Below are 22,595 nucleotides of genomic sequence, written 5' to 3'. Positions count from 1 at the left end.
ACAAGGAATTACTATCACTGGTCGTCCTCTGTTTCAGTGTCTGATCTGTGTTGAGCGTTACCTGGCAGTGCTTCATCCTGTAACCTTTCTGAAGTACAAACCTCTCAGATATAGAGTGATCTGCTGCACTGTGGTCTGGTTAATCACTCTTGGATCCTGTTGTATCTCCATGGCCACATTATTGTCATTTAACATGAAGACATATACACAGTTAATTTCCATTCAGTTCCTACCTTTCCTCTCGATCCAGTTGTTTTGTCTTGTGGCTGTTCTCAGAGCTCTGAAGCAGTCAGGACCAGGAGAGAGAGGGAGAGAGAGAAAAGAGGAAAACCAAATGAAGAAAAGAGCTTTTTATCTCATTCTAATCACCACTGTTACATTGGTTATCATGTTTGTACCTTTTATTTTCACAGGATTCCTCACTATTCTGAAACAAAAAGAACATCAAGAAGTATCACTGTTTTGGTTTTTTAGTCTTTGTTGTTTTATTCTGACTGGTTTTGTGCAACCTGTTCTTTATCTGCACCGGTCTGGCAAACTCTTCTGCCTCTGTTCTTCATTGTTTTAGAAAAAACAGTCGCTAAATATATTAATTTATATATACTACTGTCTATTAGTCACTTTTTGTTTTGGAAGTCTTACTCTTTATTGATTTTGGTTAGTTATGGTTTGTGTAAACTTTATTCTGGTTTATTGCTATTATTGTTTAAAACTCTTTTGTGTGTAACAAGTTATTACTATTGTAAACTTTCAACAAACTGTATTGTTTATATTTATGCAAATTATACTAAAATAGTTTCAAATAAAGTAGCTTTTTAATGCTGTTTATGAATGTTTTGAATTACTACACTCATGTTTTATCATTTAATTTAATAATCGTCTGTGTGCTTGTTCTAGTTTAAGATAAAATACACCAAAGTCATTTTTGTTGTTTTGTATTGTTTGACTTTCAGCTTATACATTTATTTACATATATCAATAATAACCTCTCCCTATTTTATTTATGTGTGTGTGCATGCATCACATCCCACAAGATGATTTGCATTAATGTACTGTAAATATGTTCTGCCCTTCGGAGTGAGGATATAGTGATCCTCACTTTTGAATGGAATTAATTAGTGAAAAGTGATGTATGTTGCGTCGCTTTTCACTGCCATTCACAAATCCTCTCCCGTGGCCTCCTGGGATAGTAAAGTGTCCATCAAACGTGCAGTTTAGAATCTGTAGTAGTAAATTATTCAGGTATTTTTCACCTATGTTTTGTGAATATTTTGAATTCAGACATATTCTTTTCATGACCGTGACTGACATGATTTTTTTTTTAAGACCCCAGTTTATTTACTTTTTTCACTCTCACTTTCAATTGAAATAAAAATATATCGAAAATATTTAAAGATTATCATGTTTTAAATGGGCATGTCACAGTCAGCTACTATTTGTTTAATTGTTGCAACACATGCTAGAATTAATAGAGAACCCTTTCTCACCTACCAAAATTGAATATCAATGAGTGACAAGGTGACATAAAGATTGCTTACAAATGTTACAAAAACAACAAAAGGATTTGGTTTGCATGTGTTATGTTTTAAAATTAAGGTTTGTGTAAGTTGTTGTTTTTTATTATTTCAAATGTATAAACTTTCAAATAAGAAAATCCATATACAAAAATACTGTGTTGTTTTCTAAGCAAATTCTACAGAACATTATTAGGCTTCATATATAAATGTATTTATGTTTATTAATTTAGCAGCCACTTCAGTTTGGTATTTTATTAAAACTCTTTCTCAAATTGTCATAATCATTTGGTCATTTTCTCTACACCAAACTTAAACCATTGAAAATGTTTATTTATATTTGTATATATTTGCAAAATCCTAAAACAAGAAGAACTCTTTCCACAAAAAATGTTTCCTTTTAAATGTTGAAAAGGTTTTTTTCAAGAGCGTTATTAGTCTTTTTGAACATTATGTTGAGAAATCTAAATATTTGCATGCCACATTAGGTGTTTATGTAATCATGCTCTTAATATCTTTAGTCATTTTACTGAACACTGCACAGAGGTGGATGTCTGGTGTGACTTCACTCTTCAGGTAATAAACTCATTAAATTTGGATTAGTTTAGATCCATTCGCTATTGTATAAATTGATGAATTAATTTGAGTATTCAAATTTAACACACTACTGAAACGCCAAAAGGTTTCTTATTACCTCTTATTTACTCTTACACCTAATCTTGTGTAATCTTGAATACAATGTGCTGATATTATATTCTCAACTGTACACGTTATATAAAATGTAGATTTTTGTGACTGAATAAGTGTTGATTATTCAATCACACCCTTATTGTCTTGCCCAACATTCATCTTTCTCTTGGTTTCTCCTTTGTAGATTACATCTGGAGAAATATATGAAGAACATATGAAGATTTGGTACTGAATGGTTTCAGGGCTGGTTTTGCTCTGTTTTAATCTACTGTTTGCAGTTCGTATGTTTTGTGGCTTATTGCTTGAGGAAGAAGAATTTCATTAGAATTCTCACAGTTTGTGATTTAATTTACTCTCTGATTACTTTCCTATATCTGTTAGAAAATGTCACGCATCTAGTGTTACTGCAATGGTTTTTACAAGGACTAGGCATCACTGGTCGTCCTCTGTTTCAGTGTCTGATCAGTTTGAGTGTTACCTGGCAGTGGTTCATCCTGTAACCTTTCTGAAGTACAAACCTCTCAGATATAGAGTGATCTGCTGCACTGTGGTCTGGATAATCACTCTTGGATCCTGTTTGGGCATCATGAGTATACTAAGATTGTTGAATGTGAAGGTATATACATGGTTCCTTTCACTGCAGTTCCTTCTCTTCCTCTCCGTCCAGTTGTTTTGTCTCATGGTTGTTCTCAGATCCCTGAAGCAATCGGGACCAGGAGGGAGACAGAGAAAGAGAGAAGAGGAAACCCACATAAAGAGAATAGCATTTCATCACATTCTTATAACTGCTGTAACCTTCATTGTCATGTTTGCACCTTTCATTTTCACAGGATTCCTCACTGTTCTGGAACATAAAGAACAGAATGAGGTTTCACTTTTCTGGTTTCTTAGTCGTTGTTTTATTTTGGCTGTTTTTGTCCAACCTGGTATTTATCTGCTCCAGGTTCGGGAACTATTCTGCCTCTGTTCTTTATAGAGTGTAAATTAAAGAATACGTATAAAGCATTAAAGCACTGACTTAGTTGGGGAGGAAACATATACAAGCAAACTGCACTACTTTCTATGAAGTTTTGTTATTTATCCGTATAAAACTGCTGGGAATGTTGATTGGTTTTAACCCTATATTCTCATAATTCTTACAATATCTGATCTCAGTGTCATATGTTGCACCTTAAGGAAAACGAAAAAAAAAAAACTTAAAAAAAGTTTGTCACCTGAAAAGAGAAAGTCCAGTCCCTCTGGTCCAACTTATATGTCTGTTCAGTATTTTGTAGACCGATTTCAAAACTGTCACTATAACAGTATGTTATTATATAATGCTTCATATATTAATTAAAATAAATAATAATAATTTGTCTAAAACCAATTTAGCAGTATACACATTTATTTCTTAAGAGACCACTGATCCACAAGATATACAGGGGGAAAAAAGATATTTCATACATATTAATTAATAGCTTCTTTTTATAATACTTAAAAAAACAAACATACCTGCACCTGGTTTTTGTGAACTTTGCTTTGTTTGACATTCAACACCGTCCTCGTTACAGCATGTATAAATATCCAAGTCAGTTTAAAGATTTATGGTGAACCACAGAGACGACATTCACTCTTCAGGTGACAAACAATGCATTATTATTATTCAGATTGAAAATTGTTTAACAGTAATACTAAATTTGCAGTATTGGATACAACACTTTTCATGTAATGTGAGAAATGTGTGAACAACATAGCTTGTTTCTTTTGTTGACTGGCTAAGATTGGATTGCTATGTTGATTGTTTCATTCGGTCATCAGAGGCTCTGAGCACCTCACCTGAGGTTCAATCTTACAGCAACATCACAACAGATGGCCTTCGGATTGTTTTGCTGTGCTTTAATCTATTAAACGGGTTCGGCAAACTGTCCTTCTGTAGGTTTCGATAGTTGCATAACCCTTTTGATTTATTACCATACTATTTTAAGAACACTGCACAAAAAGTGGCTGGTGGGTAACAGATGTCACAACATGTCATGTTTTTCTCAGTAAAAAAAAAAATAAACGAAAATAAACAAATGTCCTGTGTTCTGATTTCCATGATGTCAATCTTCTCAGTATGAAAATGTTGCTGAACAGGTGTGAACAGACATATACAGATACTAACACAAATGTCATACAAAATAATATAACTATTTTATTTATTCTCAATTATTTGTCTATTTATTAAGTATATAAAGACCTATAGTATCCTGCTATTATCGGGTAAATAAGAAATCATTACCTTCCTCAAGTATTTTTAAATACGAATATGTGAGAATCTAGGAATAAGTGGTTAACTTTTCTATGTTAACACTCACAAATCACCAAATGCATATTCAAATTTGCATAGAATAATAAAACTGACATGCAACATATCCAGCGCTGTAGATTTTGTGTGAGAACTGCACTGATCACTGATGCACTGAAGACAGCCTTACATTTCTGTTGAGAGAGTGGAGAGATTTGACTTCCAATATTTCGGTAACCAATTATTTTTCTTCAAAATGTTATATTTATAGTCATATAATTTACAAATAAAGCATAATATAACTAAACTGTGAAATCTAAATGGTCAGTTTACATATCTTAAAAAATTATGAAATGCTAAATCTAGAGATGTATGTGTGAATATAATATAATACAGTTATATAATATAAAACAATACTTTAATACATTCTAATTAATGAAAACATAATATCAAATGCTGTGTCAAGACAGCTGTTTACAACATTTGTTTTTGTCATTTTCATGCTAAATTAAAAATATGATAAATTTGTTGTTTTATATTGTAGCTTGATATTTTGTTTTCTGTCTGATTCTATTCCTTATTTTTGTTCAGGTTAAATCAAAGATAGTTGTATGATGAACATCTCAGATGAAACTGCCATATCGCCAACAAATGAAGCATGTAACATAACCTATATTTCCAAACGTCATAATGCACCATATGATGTTACACTACATGTCATCAGTGTCCTGTTTGGTCTTCCCACACACTCTTATATTCTGTGGCTTATTGTCAAAGGGACAGGAAGAGGAACTGCATCTGAATTCTTTACTCTGAACATCTCTGTCTGTGAGATTATGTTATGTCTGCGTTCATTCAGTTCTGTGCTTGCCAGTGTATTTCCAAAACTTTGGTACGTTAGAATGTTTTTGACAGGATTTATTGCCACTGCCCGTTTCTTTCAGTGTCTGATGTGTGTGGAGTGTTACCTGGCAGTGGTTCATCCTGTAACCTTTCTGAAGTTCAAACATCTCAGATACAAAGCTGCATGCTCTATTGTTACCTGGATAATGATCATTATATGTAATGTGTTTTCACTGGAACTTGTTCATCCGTGTAATGTACGTGTTTTTAAATGCCTGTACCTGATACACTTCATAATCTTCCTCGCCATAAACCTGTTCTGCTGTTTGGCTGTTCTCAGAGCTCTGAAGAAGCCCGGACCTGGAGAGAGAGCGAGAGAGAGAGAAGAAAATCATACAAAGAGAAGAGCGTTCTACCTCATTCTAATAACTACTGTGACTTTAGTAATCACTTATGTCCCCAGTTCAATCACAGCGTTACAATATATTCTATCAATACCTTATAGCCGTGTGCTAGAATCACTGAGTCTTACATGTTTCTTTCTGCCTGGTTTTGTGCAGCCTCTTCTCTTCATTCACAGGGTTGGCAAATTTCCTTTCTGTAGGTCTCCATAGCTGATCTAAACCTTTTCTTTAATAACTCAGTTTGTGAGGATATAAGAGTTACATAACATGTTCATTGTTTATGTACTCCAATAAAAACAATTGCCCTTAGCTCTGATTTTCATTCAGCTGCCGTGAAGATGTCAACCTTCTCTGTATGATATTCATTAATACATCTTATGAAAATGTTACTCTATGAACTGAAATATCACTGATGTTATTAAATATGTTTGCAAAATTAGTTTATTTTTATATCAGTACCCCTGCTGAACATTACATTGTCCACAAAAAGTATGTATTGCTGTGCTATGTCAAGCATTTGCTCATGCAGTAAAGCATGGTGCAAGCAATGCCAAATTTGCATAGAATAATAAAACTGACATACAACATATCCCATGCCGTATACTCTGTGTGAGAACTGCACTGATCACTGATGCACTGAAGACAGCTTTACATTTCTGTTGAGAGAGTGGAAAGATTTGACTATTGATATTATGGTAACCGATTATATTTCTTCAATTTATTTTTTTTTTTTTATCACAACATTTAAAAATAAAATATTATTTGATCAAATTGTGAGATCTATAGTTAGATTACATATCTTAATACATGATTATATGCTGAATTTGCTAGAAGTACTGTATATGTGTGTATACAACAGAATATATTATATCGGGGGGGGGGGGGGGGTGCAGAACTTTGCACACTGGATGAGAAGCGGCATTGTAATGCATTATAAATATACCAAATCCTTGTTGGTACTACATAAAGTCTGTAAGATTGTACATTTTACATCCTCTACATTTTAATAAGCTAGAAACAGTAATAATAGTGGGATATTAGTTAGATGCCAGATATTATTTATTAAACGATATGACTTAATACATTTTTCAAACAATATTTGAAATTAATGAATGAACTTGATTCAATCGTTTTTAAACGAATCTCTTGACTGAATGAATTAGATGTCAAATGCATTTTAACAGTCACTGGATGCTAAAATAATAGGCCTACAATCTTTATTTGAAGCGTAATGAGTTCAAAAGTTCAGTTTCTCATTTTGAATGCAGCTGCCACAACATCAGCTATATCCGGATTTAAAAAAATAAAAATTAAAATAAAAAAATAAAAAATAAAATAAAGTTAACATTTGAAAAACTTAAAGAATAAATTAAAATGTGTTATTACAAAAGTTACATAACTGTACTGTACTTAAATGTAAAAAAAAAAAAAAAAAAAAAAAAAAAAACAAAGATTAAATAGAAATGTATTAACATTAATTTATATTTAATTTAGTGATTCCTCTGCGTACCACTAGAGGGAGCCTGACACTTTGAGAACCACTTCATTTTTAAATTAATTTTTAAAACATTTGTGTTTTAAGAATGTCGTTCAACCAAATGTATGAAGGAAACTGTTAAAATAACCACATCATTAACAACAACCTTAAAAAAAGACGCAAGGTTTATCTGATAATCAGATGCATGAAAGTAGCGGCTGTTCGTTGCTTTAGCAAACAGACATCGGGCGCGTTTTCTCTCAGAACCATCATTCGCCGATGGAGTGTAAAAGTTAAATACTATAGCATTTTATTTTATAAAAATGAGATAAAGAAGCTTTCTCACTGAAAGAGAAGTGATCTCGCGCTTATAGAACTTAAGACGTGCCAGGCTATATCTGCAGCTAAGCTGAATAAAAAGCAGAATGAACTGAAACGTTAAAACAATAAACACAATAAAGAAATAAACAATGGACAAAAGTGTTTTTTCTGTAACCTATGGTTCTCTAACCATAAAGGCTGCTGTGTAATTTGCCCCGTCTAAGCACATAAAGAATTTAGGGGAAGCATTAAAATAATCCTGTGAATGCACTTAAATAATGCAGAATCGAATCATTAATCAAATCGAATCAAATTTAATTGCAAATCGAATTGGATTGAATCGCTCTGAATTTGCAAAAATCGTTCTTGAATCAAATCGAAAACCTGTGACTCGTGAATCAAATCAAATTGCTGTCTACCCAAAGATATATAATAAATATATATAAAACAACACTTTAATATATTTAATTAAATAAATCAATATATCATATGCTGGGCTGAAATGGTAATTTTTGTGTTAAATTAAAAATATGATAAATTTGTTGTTTTATATTGTAGCTTGATATTTTGTTTTCTGTCTGATTCTAAAAAGATAGTTGTATGATGAACATCTCAAATGAAACTGCCATATCTCCAACAAATGAAGCATGTAACTTAACCTATATTTCCAAACGTCATAATGCACCATATGATGTTACACTACATGTCATCAGTATCCTGTTTGTTCTTCCCACACACTCTTATATTCTGTGGCTTATTGTCAAAGGGACATCTCTGTCTGTGAGATTATGTTATATCTGCGTTCATTCAGTTCTGTGCTTGCCAGTGTATTTCCAAAGCTTTGGTATGTTAGAATGTTTTTGTCAGGATTTATTGCCACTGCCCGTTTCTTTCAGTGTCTGATGTGTGTGGAGTGTTACCTGGCAGTGGTTCATCCTGTAACCTTTCTGAAGTTCAAACATCTCAGATACAAAGCTGGCATGCTCTATTGTTACCTGGATAATGATCATTATATGTAATGTGTTTTCACTGGAACTTGTTCATCCGTGTAATGTACGTCTTTTTAAATGCCTGTATCTGGTACACTTCACAGTTTTCCTCGCCCTAAACCTGTTCTGCTGTTTGGCTGTTCTCAGAGCTCTGAAGAAGCCCGGACCTGGAGAGAGAGCAAGAGAGAGAGATGAAGAAAATCATACAAAGAGAAGAGTGTTTCTAATCATTCTAATAACTACTGTGACCTTAGTAATCACTTATGTCCCCAGTTCAATCACAGCATTACAACATATACTATCAATACCTTATAGCCGTGTGCTAGAATCACTGAGTCTTACATGTTTCTTTCTGCCTGGTTTTGTGCAGCATCTTCTCTTCATTCACAGAGTTGGCATACTGCCTTTCTGTAGGTCTCCATAGCTGATCTAACCCTTTTCATTAATAACTAAATTTTTTAATAATTAAAGAATTACATAACATGTTCAATGTTTGTATACTCCAATAAAAACAATTGCCCTGTCCTCTGATTTTCATACAGCTGCCGTGAAGTTGTCAATCTTCTCTGTACGATACTCATTAATACATCTTATGAAAATGTGTTGGTGTGTAAATGTCTGTATTTGTAGTTCATTTAAATGGTATTGTAAGAGCCATCACATCATATTTATAAATAAAAGTTACTCTATAAACTAAAATATAACTGATGTTATAAAATATGTTTGCAAAATTAGTTTAATTTTATATCAGTACCCCTACTGAACATTACATTGTCCACAAAAATTATTTATTGATGTCCTATGTAAAGCATTGGCTCATGCAGTAAAGCATGGTGCAAGCAATGCCAAATTTGCATAGAATAATAAAACTGACATACAACATATCCAGCACTGTAGATTTTGTGTGAGAACTGCACTGATCACTGATGCACTGAAGACAGCCTTACATTTCTGTTGAGAGAGTGGAGAGATTTGACTATTAATATTACGGTAACCAATTATCTTTCTTCATTTTTTATTTTTTTTATTTTTTAGATTTACAAATAAAACATTTAAAAATAAAATATGATTTGATAAAATTGTGAGATCTATAGTCAGTTTACATTTCTTAATACGTGATTATATGCTGAATTTGCTAGAAGTGTATATGTGTATACAATATAATATAATATACATTATAATTTATGTATAAAATTATTAGACTAATATTTAACCAATACATTCTGATTGATGAAACCTTGATATCAGATGCTGGGTCAAGATAGATGTTTACAACATTTATTTTTTCTGTCTTTTTTCGTTAAATTAAAAGTTTGATTAATCATTTGTATTACACTGTAGATTTATATTTTGTTTTCTGCAGATTAAAGGCTGATTCTATTCCTTATTTTTGTTCAGGTGACTGTAAAGACAGTTGGATGATGAACATCTCAAATGAAACTGCTGCTACTCCAACAAATGAAGCATGTAACCTAATCAGTTTGTCCAGATATTATAATGCACCATACGATCTTGTACTACATACCATCAATATCCTGTTTGGTCTTCCTACACACTCTTATATTCTGTGGCTTATTGTCAAAGGGACAGGAAAAGGAATTGCATCTGAATTCTTCACTCTAAATATCTCTGTCTGTGAGATTATGTTATGTCTGCGTTCATTCAGTTCTGTGCTTGGCAATGTATATCTAAAGTTCTGGAGTGTTATGATGTTTTTGTCAGGATTTGTCGTCACTGCCCGTTTCTTTCAGTGTCTGATCTGTGTTGAGCGTTACCTGGCAGTGGTTCATCCTGTAACCTTTCTGAAGTTCAAACATCTCAGATACAAAGTGGCATGCTCCATTGTTACCTGGATAATGATTTTTGCATGTTGTGTGTTTTCTCTTCAATTTGTAAACCCGTGTTTTATGCACATTTTTAAATGCCTGTACCTGGTACACTTCACAGTTTTCCTCGCCATAAACCTGTTCTGCTGTTTGGCTGTTCTCAGAGCTCTGAAGAAGCCCGGACCTGGAGAGAGAGGAAGACAGAGAGATGAAGAAAATCACATAAAGAGAAAAGCGTTTCTAATCATTCTAATAACTACTGTGATTTTAGTAATCACTTATGTCCCCAGTTCAATCACAGCGTTACAATATATTCTATCAATACCTGCCAGCCGTGTGCTAGAATCACTGAGTCTTACATGTTTCTTTCTGCCTGGTTTTGTGCAGCCTCTTCTCTTCATTCACAGGGTTGGCAAACTGCCTTTCTGTAGGTCTCCATAGCTGATCTAACCCTTTTCGTTGGTAACTCATATTTTGAATTACATAACATGTTGATTGTGTGTATCCAAATAAAAGCAATCCCCCTTTGCTCTGATTTTCATAAAACTTCCATGTCAGTCTCCTTTGTATGACATTAATCTATAGCCTACATCTTATGAAAATGTGTTGATATGATGTGTCATAGTTTGTGTAGGATATTTTTAAATGTATGAGTCCTTGCATCATAAATAAAAGTTAAGGCCCCTTAAACAGTAAGGCCTACTGTTTAAGGCACACCAAAAACAGTAACAATAACAATATAGACACCACAGTTCATTTGTCAAAATCTTTTCTGCTTGATTACTTAGCATCACTGCGTGCCATGGGGTCTGTGGAAAAGGAAAAGGTCTGCTTTCAAAAGGAAACTTGCAGTTATTCACAATCCTAGACTAACGTGGATTCTGCATTTGAAACATTTGAAAACCACTGTTTTAAAAGGTTCATATGATGCAATTTCAGTTTTTCCTTTCTCTTTGGAGTGTTGCAAGCTCTTGGTTCATGAAGAAGATCTGTAAAGTTGCAAAGACTAAAGTCTCAAATCCAAAGAGATATTCTTTATCAAAGTTAAGACTCTGCCACATCCCCCTAAAACGGCTCGTTCTAACAAGGCCCCACATATATACGTCACTATGTGGAAATATTTGCGTAATGCCAGCAAAATGTTCACGCAAAGAAAGAAGGCATGGTTTCAGTATCCACAGTTAGTGTTGAAGCAGCCATGTCAGGGAGATGCTGTGTGTTTCTAGGCGAAAGCAAAAGCACTTTATTTGGCCTTCTGAAAGTAGATCCATTTAGGAATCTTTAAGATTGTTTATAATAGAACAGCAATGCACCGTGGACGACCGTTTCATGAACCTAGGAGGTAATTCTGACTTTGCTACAACAATCTGGCGCTTCTGAATCAGCTACTGTAAGTATTTTTTTTTATTAGTTTAAGTATTTGCTGTTGACTGTTCAAATGCGGAGTTTTGCGCATTGTGCAGCAGCCCCTCACTGTAGAACACAAGATCCAGGGGGCATGGTTGGATCCCCATCTAGGGGGTTGGGGATTGGTAGGTTAAGGGGTGGAGAAGGGTGGGTTTAGGGATAAGGGGGTGGAGACGGGTAGGCTTAGGTATATGTAAGGTAGGAGGAGTTGGATCTGGATCCAACCACGCCCCCTGGATCTTGTGTTCTGCAGTGAAGACCATCTCGCGGTGTGTGTGTGTGAGCGAGAGAGAGAGAGAGAGAGAGAGAGACAGGGTCACACAGTGGAGTCAGCTGTCTTAACCATCCATGGTTTGTGTACTGCAAATACATACGAGCTGTCTTAACCGTCCATGGTTTGTGTACTGCAAATACATACGACATCACTGTGTCCAGGGGCGTCGGACTGGGGGTAAAACCAGTACTGATTACCAGGGCCCCAAAGGAAGAGAGGGCCCTTGAAAAGTCTGGAATATATTTTATTTTACCTGGATATTTTCATGGCGGTGGGGGGGGGGAGCACGGGGGCCCATTAGGACTGCCTATGCAGGGCCCGGGATCTTGTGCAACGCCCCTGACTGTGTCTGTCACGCAACTCTGTTCCCCTTTCAGGGTTGAACAGATGGTAAAACTAAGGACATTATTAACTGTCTTTGCATTTATTTTTAAAGTTGAAGCTCGCGATTATGGAAAGGGGCGTTATATTTCCGACGAGTGCTTGCGATGTTCGGCCAATCACAATGCACTGGGTCAGTTGGCCAATCAGTGCAGACTGCACTTGTCAGAAGGAGGGACTTTGTAGAAAATGACTTTTGAGAGAGGCGCGGCATAGAGGACCTACATTAATGGACAGTATTTGAAAAATAATGTTTTTTGAACATTAAAACATGTCAACATATTCTGTTACACCAAATACACAAAAGAATGTTCTTTAAAAAAGCATCATATGACCCCTTTAAGATGCAAAGAAGGCATGAATAATGGACGAAATTAATATTTAGCCAAGTTGTAAACAAATCCGCAAAAAAAAAAAAAAATAAAAAAAAACCTTTTTAATAAAGATCAACACCTGCAGGTTCAATTTGAAAAATCTGAAAGATTTTTAACCAAAGTTTTAAAATGTTTGTCTTGTTTTATGTCATAATGATATATTAGGTAACGTGTTGACATTTTTGTATTTTAGCATTTGTGTTCAGTTAATAGTGTCATTCCGGGATGCCTTGTCTACCTGAGACCGAATGGGTGTTTACCTTATTTTTTTTCTTTATTTTTTTTTACTCTTACATTTTACTCTTTAGTAACGGCCAATATACTTTAATGTAAACAAAGAACCTCAAAGAAAATTATAAATAAATAATATAATTAAAAATACATAAGGATAATAGTCTAATAATAGGCCAATTATAATAATTATCATTATAATTATAATAATTATAATAATAAAGTTTGAGAGAAAACAGGCTAAATATGTAACACCTTTGCTCTTTTCATTTAAATCAAATAGGACTGCAAAAGCGTGGTGGGTAAGGATTGTTAAAGGTTTGTTTTTCCCAATAAATACAATTACCTGGTACTTGATTTGTTTTCCATTCCAGATGGTATGTATGAAAATGTATCGGTGTGCCTTTGTCCAAAAAAAAAAGAAGAAGAAGAAAAAACACTTATAATCACCGGAAAGAGCCAACGGACATATCACCGAATTGCCTACTCATATCAGGCATGGCGCCAGAATTTGTTCTTTACCAGTGCTATGGGGGGGTAGACCAATATGTGGGGGTGCTAAGAAAATAAATTATATTGGTGACGTCAGAGTTACTTTATAAAGAAATGGGGCTAAACCGGGGCTATTAAAAATTCTGACGGGGCTATAGCCCCCCCAGCCCCGGTGTAGCACCGTCACTGACTCTGAGCCCTAGTCAATAGCTGTCTTCCACTTTCCAACTAAAAGATATATGAGTGTTTCTTTAGTATGGACACAGATGTGTCAGAGCTGGATTTTAATTAAAGCTAGTAGATGTCCAGCTTCTGGCTTCGCTACCGTTCGAACGTTCTTGCTTACTGCTCTGCGCTTTGCTTTTTATTTCTGTACTTTTCTCAGATTTTTCTAAGATTTTTACTTCAGTAGATCAGCACAGTGATCAGCACAGTGCTCAAACAACAGATTTTTGTTGAACACTAAAACTAAAAACTCTTTGGGACTGTAATAATACTCCCACTGCCAGCAGCAGCAGCAGAGACAGGAAAACAACTGCCTTAACAGAAGAGAGAGAAAATGCCTCCCGTTGAATATACTTGTTGCATGAACTGCTGCAAACTTCTACAAAGGATTGTGGTTCTGGAAACAAAGTTACTTGCTGGACAGCCGATGAGTCCCATGAATCTAGTGAATCTCAACAGTTTATACCAAGTGTAGAGGAAAAAGCTGAAACTGATCGCCACACTAATCGATGGCACAAACAGGGAGCGAGACCCAAAGGCACACGAGACAGCAGATTGTCACGAGTTTCTCGTATTGCTGCCATAGCATTCTCTACCCTAGATTCGGCTATGACAAGGCTTATGAATACTGGTATTCTACCACACCCTATACATCTTGAAAACAGATTTGGAGCATTAATGAATGTGGGTGAGGTATTATCAGACTCTATTATCAGAAACATTAGTAGCAGAGATATAACAATATGCTGCTTTCATCAAGCAACCGGACTCTGTTGTGAACAAGGAACTTCGGAACATTCTGATGAAGCACAAGACTGCAAATTGAATCATCATCCATGTGAGGAAGAATGATATTCGGAAAGAGCAGTCAGAACTCCTTAAGAAGGACTTCAGTGAACTCTGAAACACTTCAAAGACTCAAAGTCCAGTAGTTCATCAGTGGACCACTCCCAGCAAGGGGAACTAATGTTTTCACAGTTGCTTAGGCTGAACACATGGCTACAAAGATCTTGCAATATAAAAGGAGTGAATTTCATTGACAACTTCTATCTTTTCTGGGGCCATAGACAACTGTTTAAACTGGATGGCCTCCACCCAAACAAACTTGGTGCTACAGTGCTTAAGGACAAAATCTACTTCTACCTCCGTCATCCTTCAGCAGAGTGTGTCAATCCATTCAGCACACACACCTGTACGGAGTCATCATGTGGTTGACACATCCCATTAGGGGACACTGAAAACACCACGCAGCCACAACAAGCACTGCTCATGGACACTATCCCGGTTGAGCCCTGCCCACAAAGCTCATCACAGACAGACTGTGATCAATCAAAACAGCTCCAAGACTCAGCACCCAAGGACAAATGGCGGGCCCCCCAACCACCAAAGCCTTTGGGCCCTGCTCCTCTGAGAGCTCTCCGACCGCTGCCACAACGCCAGTGCCCAAACCCTCCATCTGCTGTAGGTCAGCCTAAAACAACTGATAGCAGCTCTCAGTGATATGTATCGGGTTCCCACTATAATAGCAGCAACATTCACAAATGTTTACAGAACAAGTGGCAACCCAGTGTGCCTGTAGCTTTCTCTATTTCTGTTTTATCACTGTTTTATCTATTTCTGTTTTATCACTCAAGCCGAAGGGCTAACTCATCTAATCTGTGGCCTATTATGCATCAAACTAAGATTGCTGTAAAGACACAAAGCACTGCCATCAAGTTGATTCAGCATGTGCATGGACCCACACACAAAGGTGGACACACTCTAGAGTTAATCATCAGTAGGGGTCTAAACATTCCATCCATTGTTATTAAGGACGTAGCATTATCTGATCACTTCTGTATTTTCTTTGATTTATTGATCTCTGCTACTACTGTATCTAGATCTGTCTCTGTTAGAAAGTGATGCATTATTGAGAACACTAGTGTGCTATTTATGGAGGCTACATCTTTAACACCAAGCATTTCTGCAGACTCTGTTGATCTTCTCCTTGATTCCTTTAACTCAAAAGTTAAGGATGTTATTGATTATATTGCTCCTGTAATAGTCAATAAGAAAACAAGCAGACAGAAATCAGGTTGGAGAAAATCAACAGCAGTTCATAGTATGAAAAGACAATGCAGAAAAGCTGAGTGGATGTGGTGGAAGATGAAACTTGAAATTCACTATAGCATCTATAAAGACAGCCTTCATGCTTTCAATGTGGAACTAGCCACAGCTAGACAGAGTTTCTTCTCAAACCTTATAAACAGTAACTTAAACAACACTTTTGAAAGCACCCTAAGTCTAAGTGGACGTCCATGACATGCGGAGTCCCACAAGGCTCAATTCTTGCACCGCTCTTTTTTAGCCTGTATATGCTCCCACTAAGTCAAATAATGAGACAGAATCAAATTGCCTAGCACAGCTATACCCAGTTAAACAAAGAAAAAAACTTAAGTCATTGCATTTGGAAACAAAGATGAAGTTTTCAAGGTGAATGCATACCTTGACTCTAGGGGTCAAACAACTAAAAATCAAGTCAGGAATCTTGGTGTGATTCTGGAGACAGATTTTAGTTTCAGTAGTCATGTCAAAGCAGTAACTACATTGCAAGAATTAGATGTTTTGTTTCCAGTCAAGACTTAAAAAAAACTTGTTTATGCCTTTATCACCAGTAGGGTGGACTATTGTAATGGTCTCCTTACCGGCCTTCCCAACCAGAAAATCTGAGCATATCACACCAGTTCTCAGGTCCTTACACTGGCTTCCAGTTACATTTAGGATTGATTATAAAGTGCTTTTACTCGTTTATAAATCACTCAATGACCTAGGACCGAAATAAATTGCAGATATGCTCACTGAATATATACCTAACAGACCACTCAGATAATTAGGATCGAGTCAGTTAGAAATACCAAGGGTTCACACAAAACAAGGGGAGTCTGCTTTTAGTTATTATGCCGCCCGCGGTTGGAATCAGCTTCCAGAAGAGATCAGATGTGCTAAAACATTAACCACTTTTAAATCTAGACTCAAAACTCATCTGCTAAGCAAAGCACTTATAAAAACCATTGTGTACGAAATTTGAACTGATTGCACTGTATTTTAAGTATTCACTGTATTTTATGTAAAATAGTTTTTTTCTATTTTTAACTGTCTTTAATCCATTTTAAATCAATGTTTAAATCATTTTCAGTTTTTAAATTCCTTGTTTTATTTTTGTGATTATTTTACTTTTATGTAAAGCACTTTGAATTACCATTGTGTAAGAAATGTGCTATATAAATAAACTTGCCTTGCCTAGAAACTTAACATAAAACTTTATTATTTACTTTTATCATGCTTTCATAATGTTCAAATTAACTGCCCTGTATGTATAGATTTTGTTGAATCTTTAACTGTATATAATTATATTTTTTTAAAACTATGATATGAATAATCTAAACAAAGAGTGAAAAAAACATTGACAGATATTCATAGTTAGATGAGCTGCAAGACTTACTGTACCTATAGTGAATAATCTTATCTTTTGGTTTGAACATTTTATTTAGAAATAAAAAGTCAAAATAAACAAATAAATGAAGTACCTGAAGTATTTAATTACTTGCATGCACTTAGACAGTTTTACAATTTTGATCTGATATTTTATACATCAGTTGATTAACCGATATATATCTTACAGAACACTGAATGAAAAGTATTTGCATGTAAGAGTTGACATATCAATACATTTCTGCCTCGCAAACCTTATCACTGACTTGCTGCCAGTCATTTAAAAATAAAATTAATTTTTCTTCTCTGGCACATAAAGGTAAAAATCCTTGGTCAGTCTGGAGGCAAAGCAAGGCATTTGTCTCTTTCTATGTGTATTCGGGTCTGTGGTGTAAGACTGGAAGTGATTGGCCACACGATAGTTTACCCTTGTCAGAATCTGAATAATCTCTAGATGACAGTACTTCAACAACTCGCAAAGTTCACGGATAAATACAGAGCCTTTTTCTGGATTTCTCCAAGAGTAGTACCCTGTTGAGAAATAAATGTGTTTTTAAATACATGAGTGCCCTTGGATAGAGTATAAAAATCAGTAAATCCACCTTTGCTGCAACTATGTCAGTGCAATGCAAACCTTCCACTGTGGAATAACAGCAGAGAAAATCTGCCTCGGGAACGTCAGATATCCCAAAAAATTCCCCCGGTTCTTCTACGCTGTCTGCCTCAACACCAGGGTCATATTCCAGCCCCCTGCAGGCCTGAACATGTAATCAAAACAACAACAAATAGTCAAACAATAGACAAAATGTTATGAAATGCTCCATGTTTTTTGTAGGTGACCGCTACCTGTAGGAAGAAGAGTTTTGGCTTGTCCCTCAGACTAGGGCAGAGGTCAGAGGTCATGAGAGAGGTCAGAGTTTTGACAGGCATCCTGCGCTCATCCGATCCAAGGATTGTTCCTTCCTCTCCATGGCTCATCAGTACACACACAAAGCAGGAATTGTCTGTGTGGTTCTCCTTAGATACTGAAACACCATGTTTATATAAGTTCATACAGGCACAATAACACATCCAGAATACTGGAAATGACATCATACTGTACCTTTCCTCAGTGCACCAATCATTTCATTAGCTGACAGGTTCTTCTCCACCTGTACATGAAAACCCAGGGACTTGAAGGTGTTTGACAGGAAGTTTTCATCTACTGAACAGCCCTTTCTTTGCAAATATGGTGAGCCTGGGGGAAAAAGAAGCAACTAGGGAATGGATATGTAAGGAATTTAGCATTTCTGGTTTTGGTTCCAATTCCACTTAACAATTCCACTGATGGTCAAATAGAACTATTGAGGAAGTTGAAAACACTGAAAAGAATGACTTTGAGTTCAATAAATGATTCAAATGTTAGTATAATGACTTAATCAGTGAGTGCATGATTCATTAGACTGATTTAAACCCAATAACTGATTGTTTTTTTGGTTAGGTTTTTTTGTTTGTTTGTTTGTTTTAGTTTTTTGACTGAAAAACAATCATTTAACAATTCCGACTCATAGCTACTTATTTATTTCATAAGTAACCATGTAAAAGTGGATATAATGCTACAGTCAGACATTCATTATCACAAAATAAACCCTGACAGGGTGATCAGGAAAATGCTGGAGGGTTATTTTTCAGGAACGGATATGAGAATGCCACAAAACAATAATTAAACCTACATGATACAAATCACACGAATAAGAACTCTAGACTGTAAGCAGATGTGGTATAAGAGCTCAAAAAAGAAAAGCTGGAGTCAGCAAGAATAAAGGTTAGGGTTAACACTTAGCTAAGTTAAAAATCAGAATAGAGTTACAGTATAGCATTAGGTTCAATATTAGAGTTATTGTAGCCATTCAGAAGGGTAGATATGTATCAAAGAAGAGTTCCAAATACTGGAAGCACGTCAGAGACAACTTCAACCTGGCTAATACAGGCTAATACTCACAGAAGTGCTCATTACTGATGATTAGACATTTGCCCATGTTTTTATGCTTCTTATAAGGCTCAAACGCACATGTCACCTTGACAGCACTGTGAACACAACATGACAGTTCAATCACCTTAACAGAAGTTGAGAAATGTATTTAAATATAAAGCTTGACTTCAGCCGGAGTCTTACCTGTGATCTTCATAAGCTTGTGAACTCATTCTGAGACCTGATTCACACCACTGAGTCTTGCACAAGAAAGTCAAGCTTCTTACAACCTTATTTCTCTCATTCTAAATTTTCCTCTCCTTTTGCTTTCATTTTACTGTGAAGGATTTCAAAGTTCGCTGCCTCACGGAGGCGTTACTACCGGCGGCAGAGCAGGCGGAGCAGGATCCGTGACTTTATATGGTTTTTACATTCGCACCCAATCTGTTATTAAATGACATGGAAAGTGTATACACTGTATCACAATTCGGTATATTTAATTGTTTTCACCTTTTGCGTCTCATTTACGGTGGCACGTTGTTGTTACATTTTGTGCATATTCAAATTTCGTTTGACAAACACGCGGGTTTTATCCACCTCCTTTTTTTCCTTATATGGCGCTGTGAGGAGACCAACTGCGCGTGTCGCAATTTGAACTGCTGAGCAGAGACAAGAGACAGTAGCCTACAGTGTCTGTGAGTCATCAGTTACTGTAAATATTAAAATGACTAATTTCAAAAAATGCATCAAACTGTTTACATTTTCTAAATTCAATGCAATTTTCTGTGACTCAAATGTCACTACAGATCTTTTAAAGATCATGGGTTATTACAATTAGGCTACCTATATTATATAGCAATAATTATGCTTCATTAATTATAAGGCTAAACTGTAGGCCTATATTTAGGAGACAATCTTATGACTATAAACACGACTATAAACATTTTTATGACATCGTATTCACACACTGTACAGTTTCAAAAAGCTTCATAAGTTATACAAAATTACTGTGATGTTCTAAAACTTACATCAAAACAGAATATTGCTGTATACTTCCCTCTGCTGGGAATTTGCAGTAATTACTCCAAAGGCCACTATTCTGATGAAAGAAAGAATGAAAAACAAATGATATAGATAAATATTGATACATTGATCATATAGTCACTTTAATGTCTTTTATATTTTTCTCAACATGACACTATAAACATATTACTTATAAGCACACAAAATTAATTGTAATGTTGTATGATTTAAATCTGGAAATCATGAGTTTTCCTTATTCATTCCAAATACAACTTGCTGCAGAAAAAACAAAATGCTCTGTAATTACTATACTGCATTAAAAACATATATACATTCATACTGTATAGGTGTAATCTGTATAAAGTGGTTCATGTCATTACATGTGATAGTGCAGTTACGTGCTCGTGGTCTGTGTGCTGTCAAAAAGATTTGCGACTCATAATCCAATCACACTCTTTGTTCTGTACTAAGCCTTGCTTGTGGTCACAAGAGTTGTGTGCATGTGCTGTTGTAATACAGACAGCTACAGATTACTGTTTATTAGTGCACTTAGGGTTACATCTTGGGGGGTCTTACAGCAATGAGGGCGCACTCTTTTGTTCCAGCCATATGTGCCAGTTTTAAAGTCCCAATGGTCGTTTAGGGGGTGTTGATTAGTTTTCTGGGGGTGAATGTAACTCATTGTAATTTCAGTGCATATTAATCTTATTAAAGTTCCAAATGGAGACGCATATCCTGAGCTCATGAGCAACCCAAATTAAAAAAATTAATTGCGTTTTTCTGTTTAGGTTACTGCACCATTTACGTGTCAACTTAACAAACACATCAGCAAACATCACTAAATAGCGATGAAGCATGGAAAATATTATATCATAGAATGTTAAACATCTTTTTTTTCATTATATAGGTAGCATTAATTTTTCTTACATATATTTATGTTTGTCTTGTAGTACATATATGATGACAAAAACCCCAATGTAAACATTACACAGGCAGACTCAATGACAAAGCATGATGCAACAAGCTACAATCCTGTTTTTCTCAAACCTGCATAACATAAAGATGTGATTTGCTGAGCCACTTAAATGCCCACATCCAGCAGAGCTGGTAACCAATCAGATACTTGACCATTTTATCCACTTAAATCAGCACACATCAGGATTACATCATCCACCAGTTCACACTTTGTATTAGGGTAACCGAAGATGTTGTTACATTTCATTTTGTTGAAAAACTACTACTGTTTTTTGGGCTTTTGCCACTTTTATCAACTGTACTGCTAAAAAAAAAGACAGGAAACAATGGGGAGAAGGGTGGTGATAAAGGAATGATTTGATCTTGGCCTCGGGTCACCTGCGGTCGTACACGGTCCATGAGAGCACGTCTCCAACACTAATGGTTTTACACTTAAAATGTACTCAAATGTATCTACAGTTCTAACATGATTTAGGCTTTAGAGCTGAAAGCCATGCTATAAAGATCAAAATGCTGTAGATAAACGCAGGTATCTCATTAGTATATCACAAGTAGCACTGGATATCAATAGGAGCACAGTGGTTTAGATACAAGGATAGCCATATAGTACAAGAACCACTAAAGCACATCTAAAGTAGTTCAAGTAACCATTCTGGCAAAAATTAACGCTCTGTCATTAACTCACCTCAAGTCCTTCCTAACTTGTAAGACATACTTTTTTCTGTGGAATAGGAGAAGTCTTTCTTCCGTGCTTCTATATGGACTCCAAAAAGGGCTAACAAAATATTATAAAATATTATTATAAAAGGTGTACTTTTGTACAAGTTTTAAGATATCATATGTGTAGAGTACATTATGGGTCAGAGTTGAAATGCTAAATCAGTATGAGACTAAATGTGTTTGCATTGGCACCGTTTAACTTTATGGATTTGTCTTGACAATGTTCTCGTAGCACAGAGATGATGTTGTTAGCTTGTAAAGCTACATTTAGGCTTTGTAAATGACAGCTTTAAGACATGCTAGATGTACGTGAATGAATGTGAGAAACTTCTGTCCATATCTCAAGGCCAGAATTGACACACTGTCACAAGCTCCAAAGTCAGCATCCGGTCAAATGTGCACAAACATTTAGAGATAGGACACTACATGCTATTCCTGGATCAGAGAACAAAACTGTGTAAAAAAAAAAAATTCCTCTGATAAACACAATGTGTGACGAGTCAGAAATGCATGAAACAGGAGTGCTTTTTGTAATCTGTATATCTTGTGGTATGAACCTTACAAGAGCTTGTGCAGACACACTCATACATTTAGATCACATTACATATAAAAAAGCATTTTTTCATATTTATTTAGTACACATTACATAAGGTTCATTATTTTTATATTGTGAAAATGATTAACTGTGCATTATGTTCACATATTTAATGATTGCTTTATTTTAAATGGCTGCACTGAATT

The 22,595-nt window shown here is 35.4% G+C and overlaps 1 protein-coding gene across 1 annotated transcript; it reads right to left on the bottom strand.

The window, feature by feature from the left end:
• Positions 1 to 17,272: 17,272 nt before the first annotated feature.
• On the bottom strand, positions 17,273 to 19,703 carry LOC109076849 (caspase-7-like). The gene is made up of 6 exons (XM_019092497.2): positions 19,341 to 19,703; positions 19,167 to 19,252; positions 18,288 to 18,422; positions 18,032 to 18,210; positions 17,820 to 17,943; positions 17,273 to 17,716 (listed from the first exon to the last, which is right to left on the bottom strand). The coding sequence occupies exons 1-6, from the start codon at positions 19,367 to 19,369 to the stop codon at positions 17,478 to 17,480; spliced, it is 792 nt and encodes a 263-aa protein (XP_018948042.1). The 5' UTR covers positions 19,370 to 19,703; the 3' UTR covers positions 17,273 to 17,477.
• Positions 19,704 to 22,595: the final 2,892 nt, after the last annotated feature.

Source organism: Cyprinus carpio, chromosome B21, assembly GCF_018340385.1.
Source record: "Cyprinus carpio isolate SPL01 chromosome B21, ASM1834038v1, whole genome shotgun sequence".
Lineage (NCBI taxonomy): Eukaryota > Metazoa > Chordata > Actinopteri > Cypriniformes > Cyprinidae > Cyprinus > Cyprinus carpio.
Note: the sequence above shows the minus strand (reverse complement) of the source record. Positions and strands in the feature narration are given on the sequence as shown.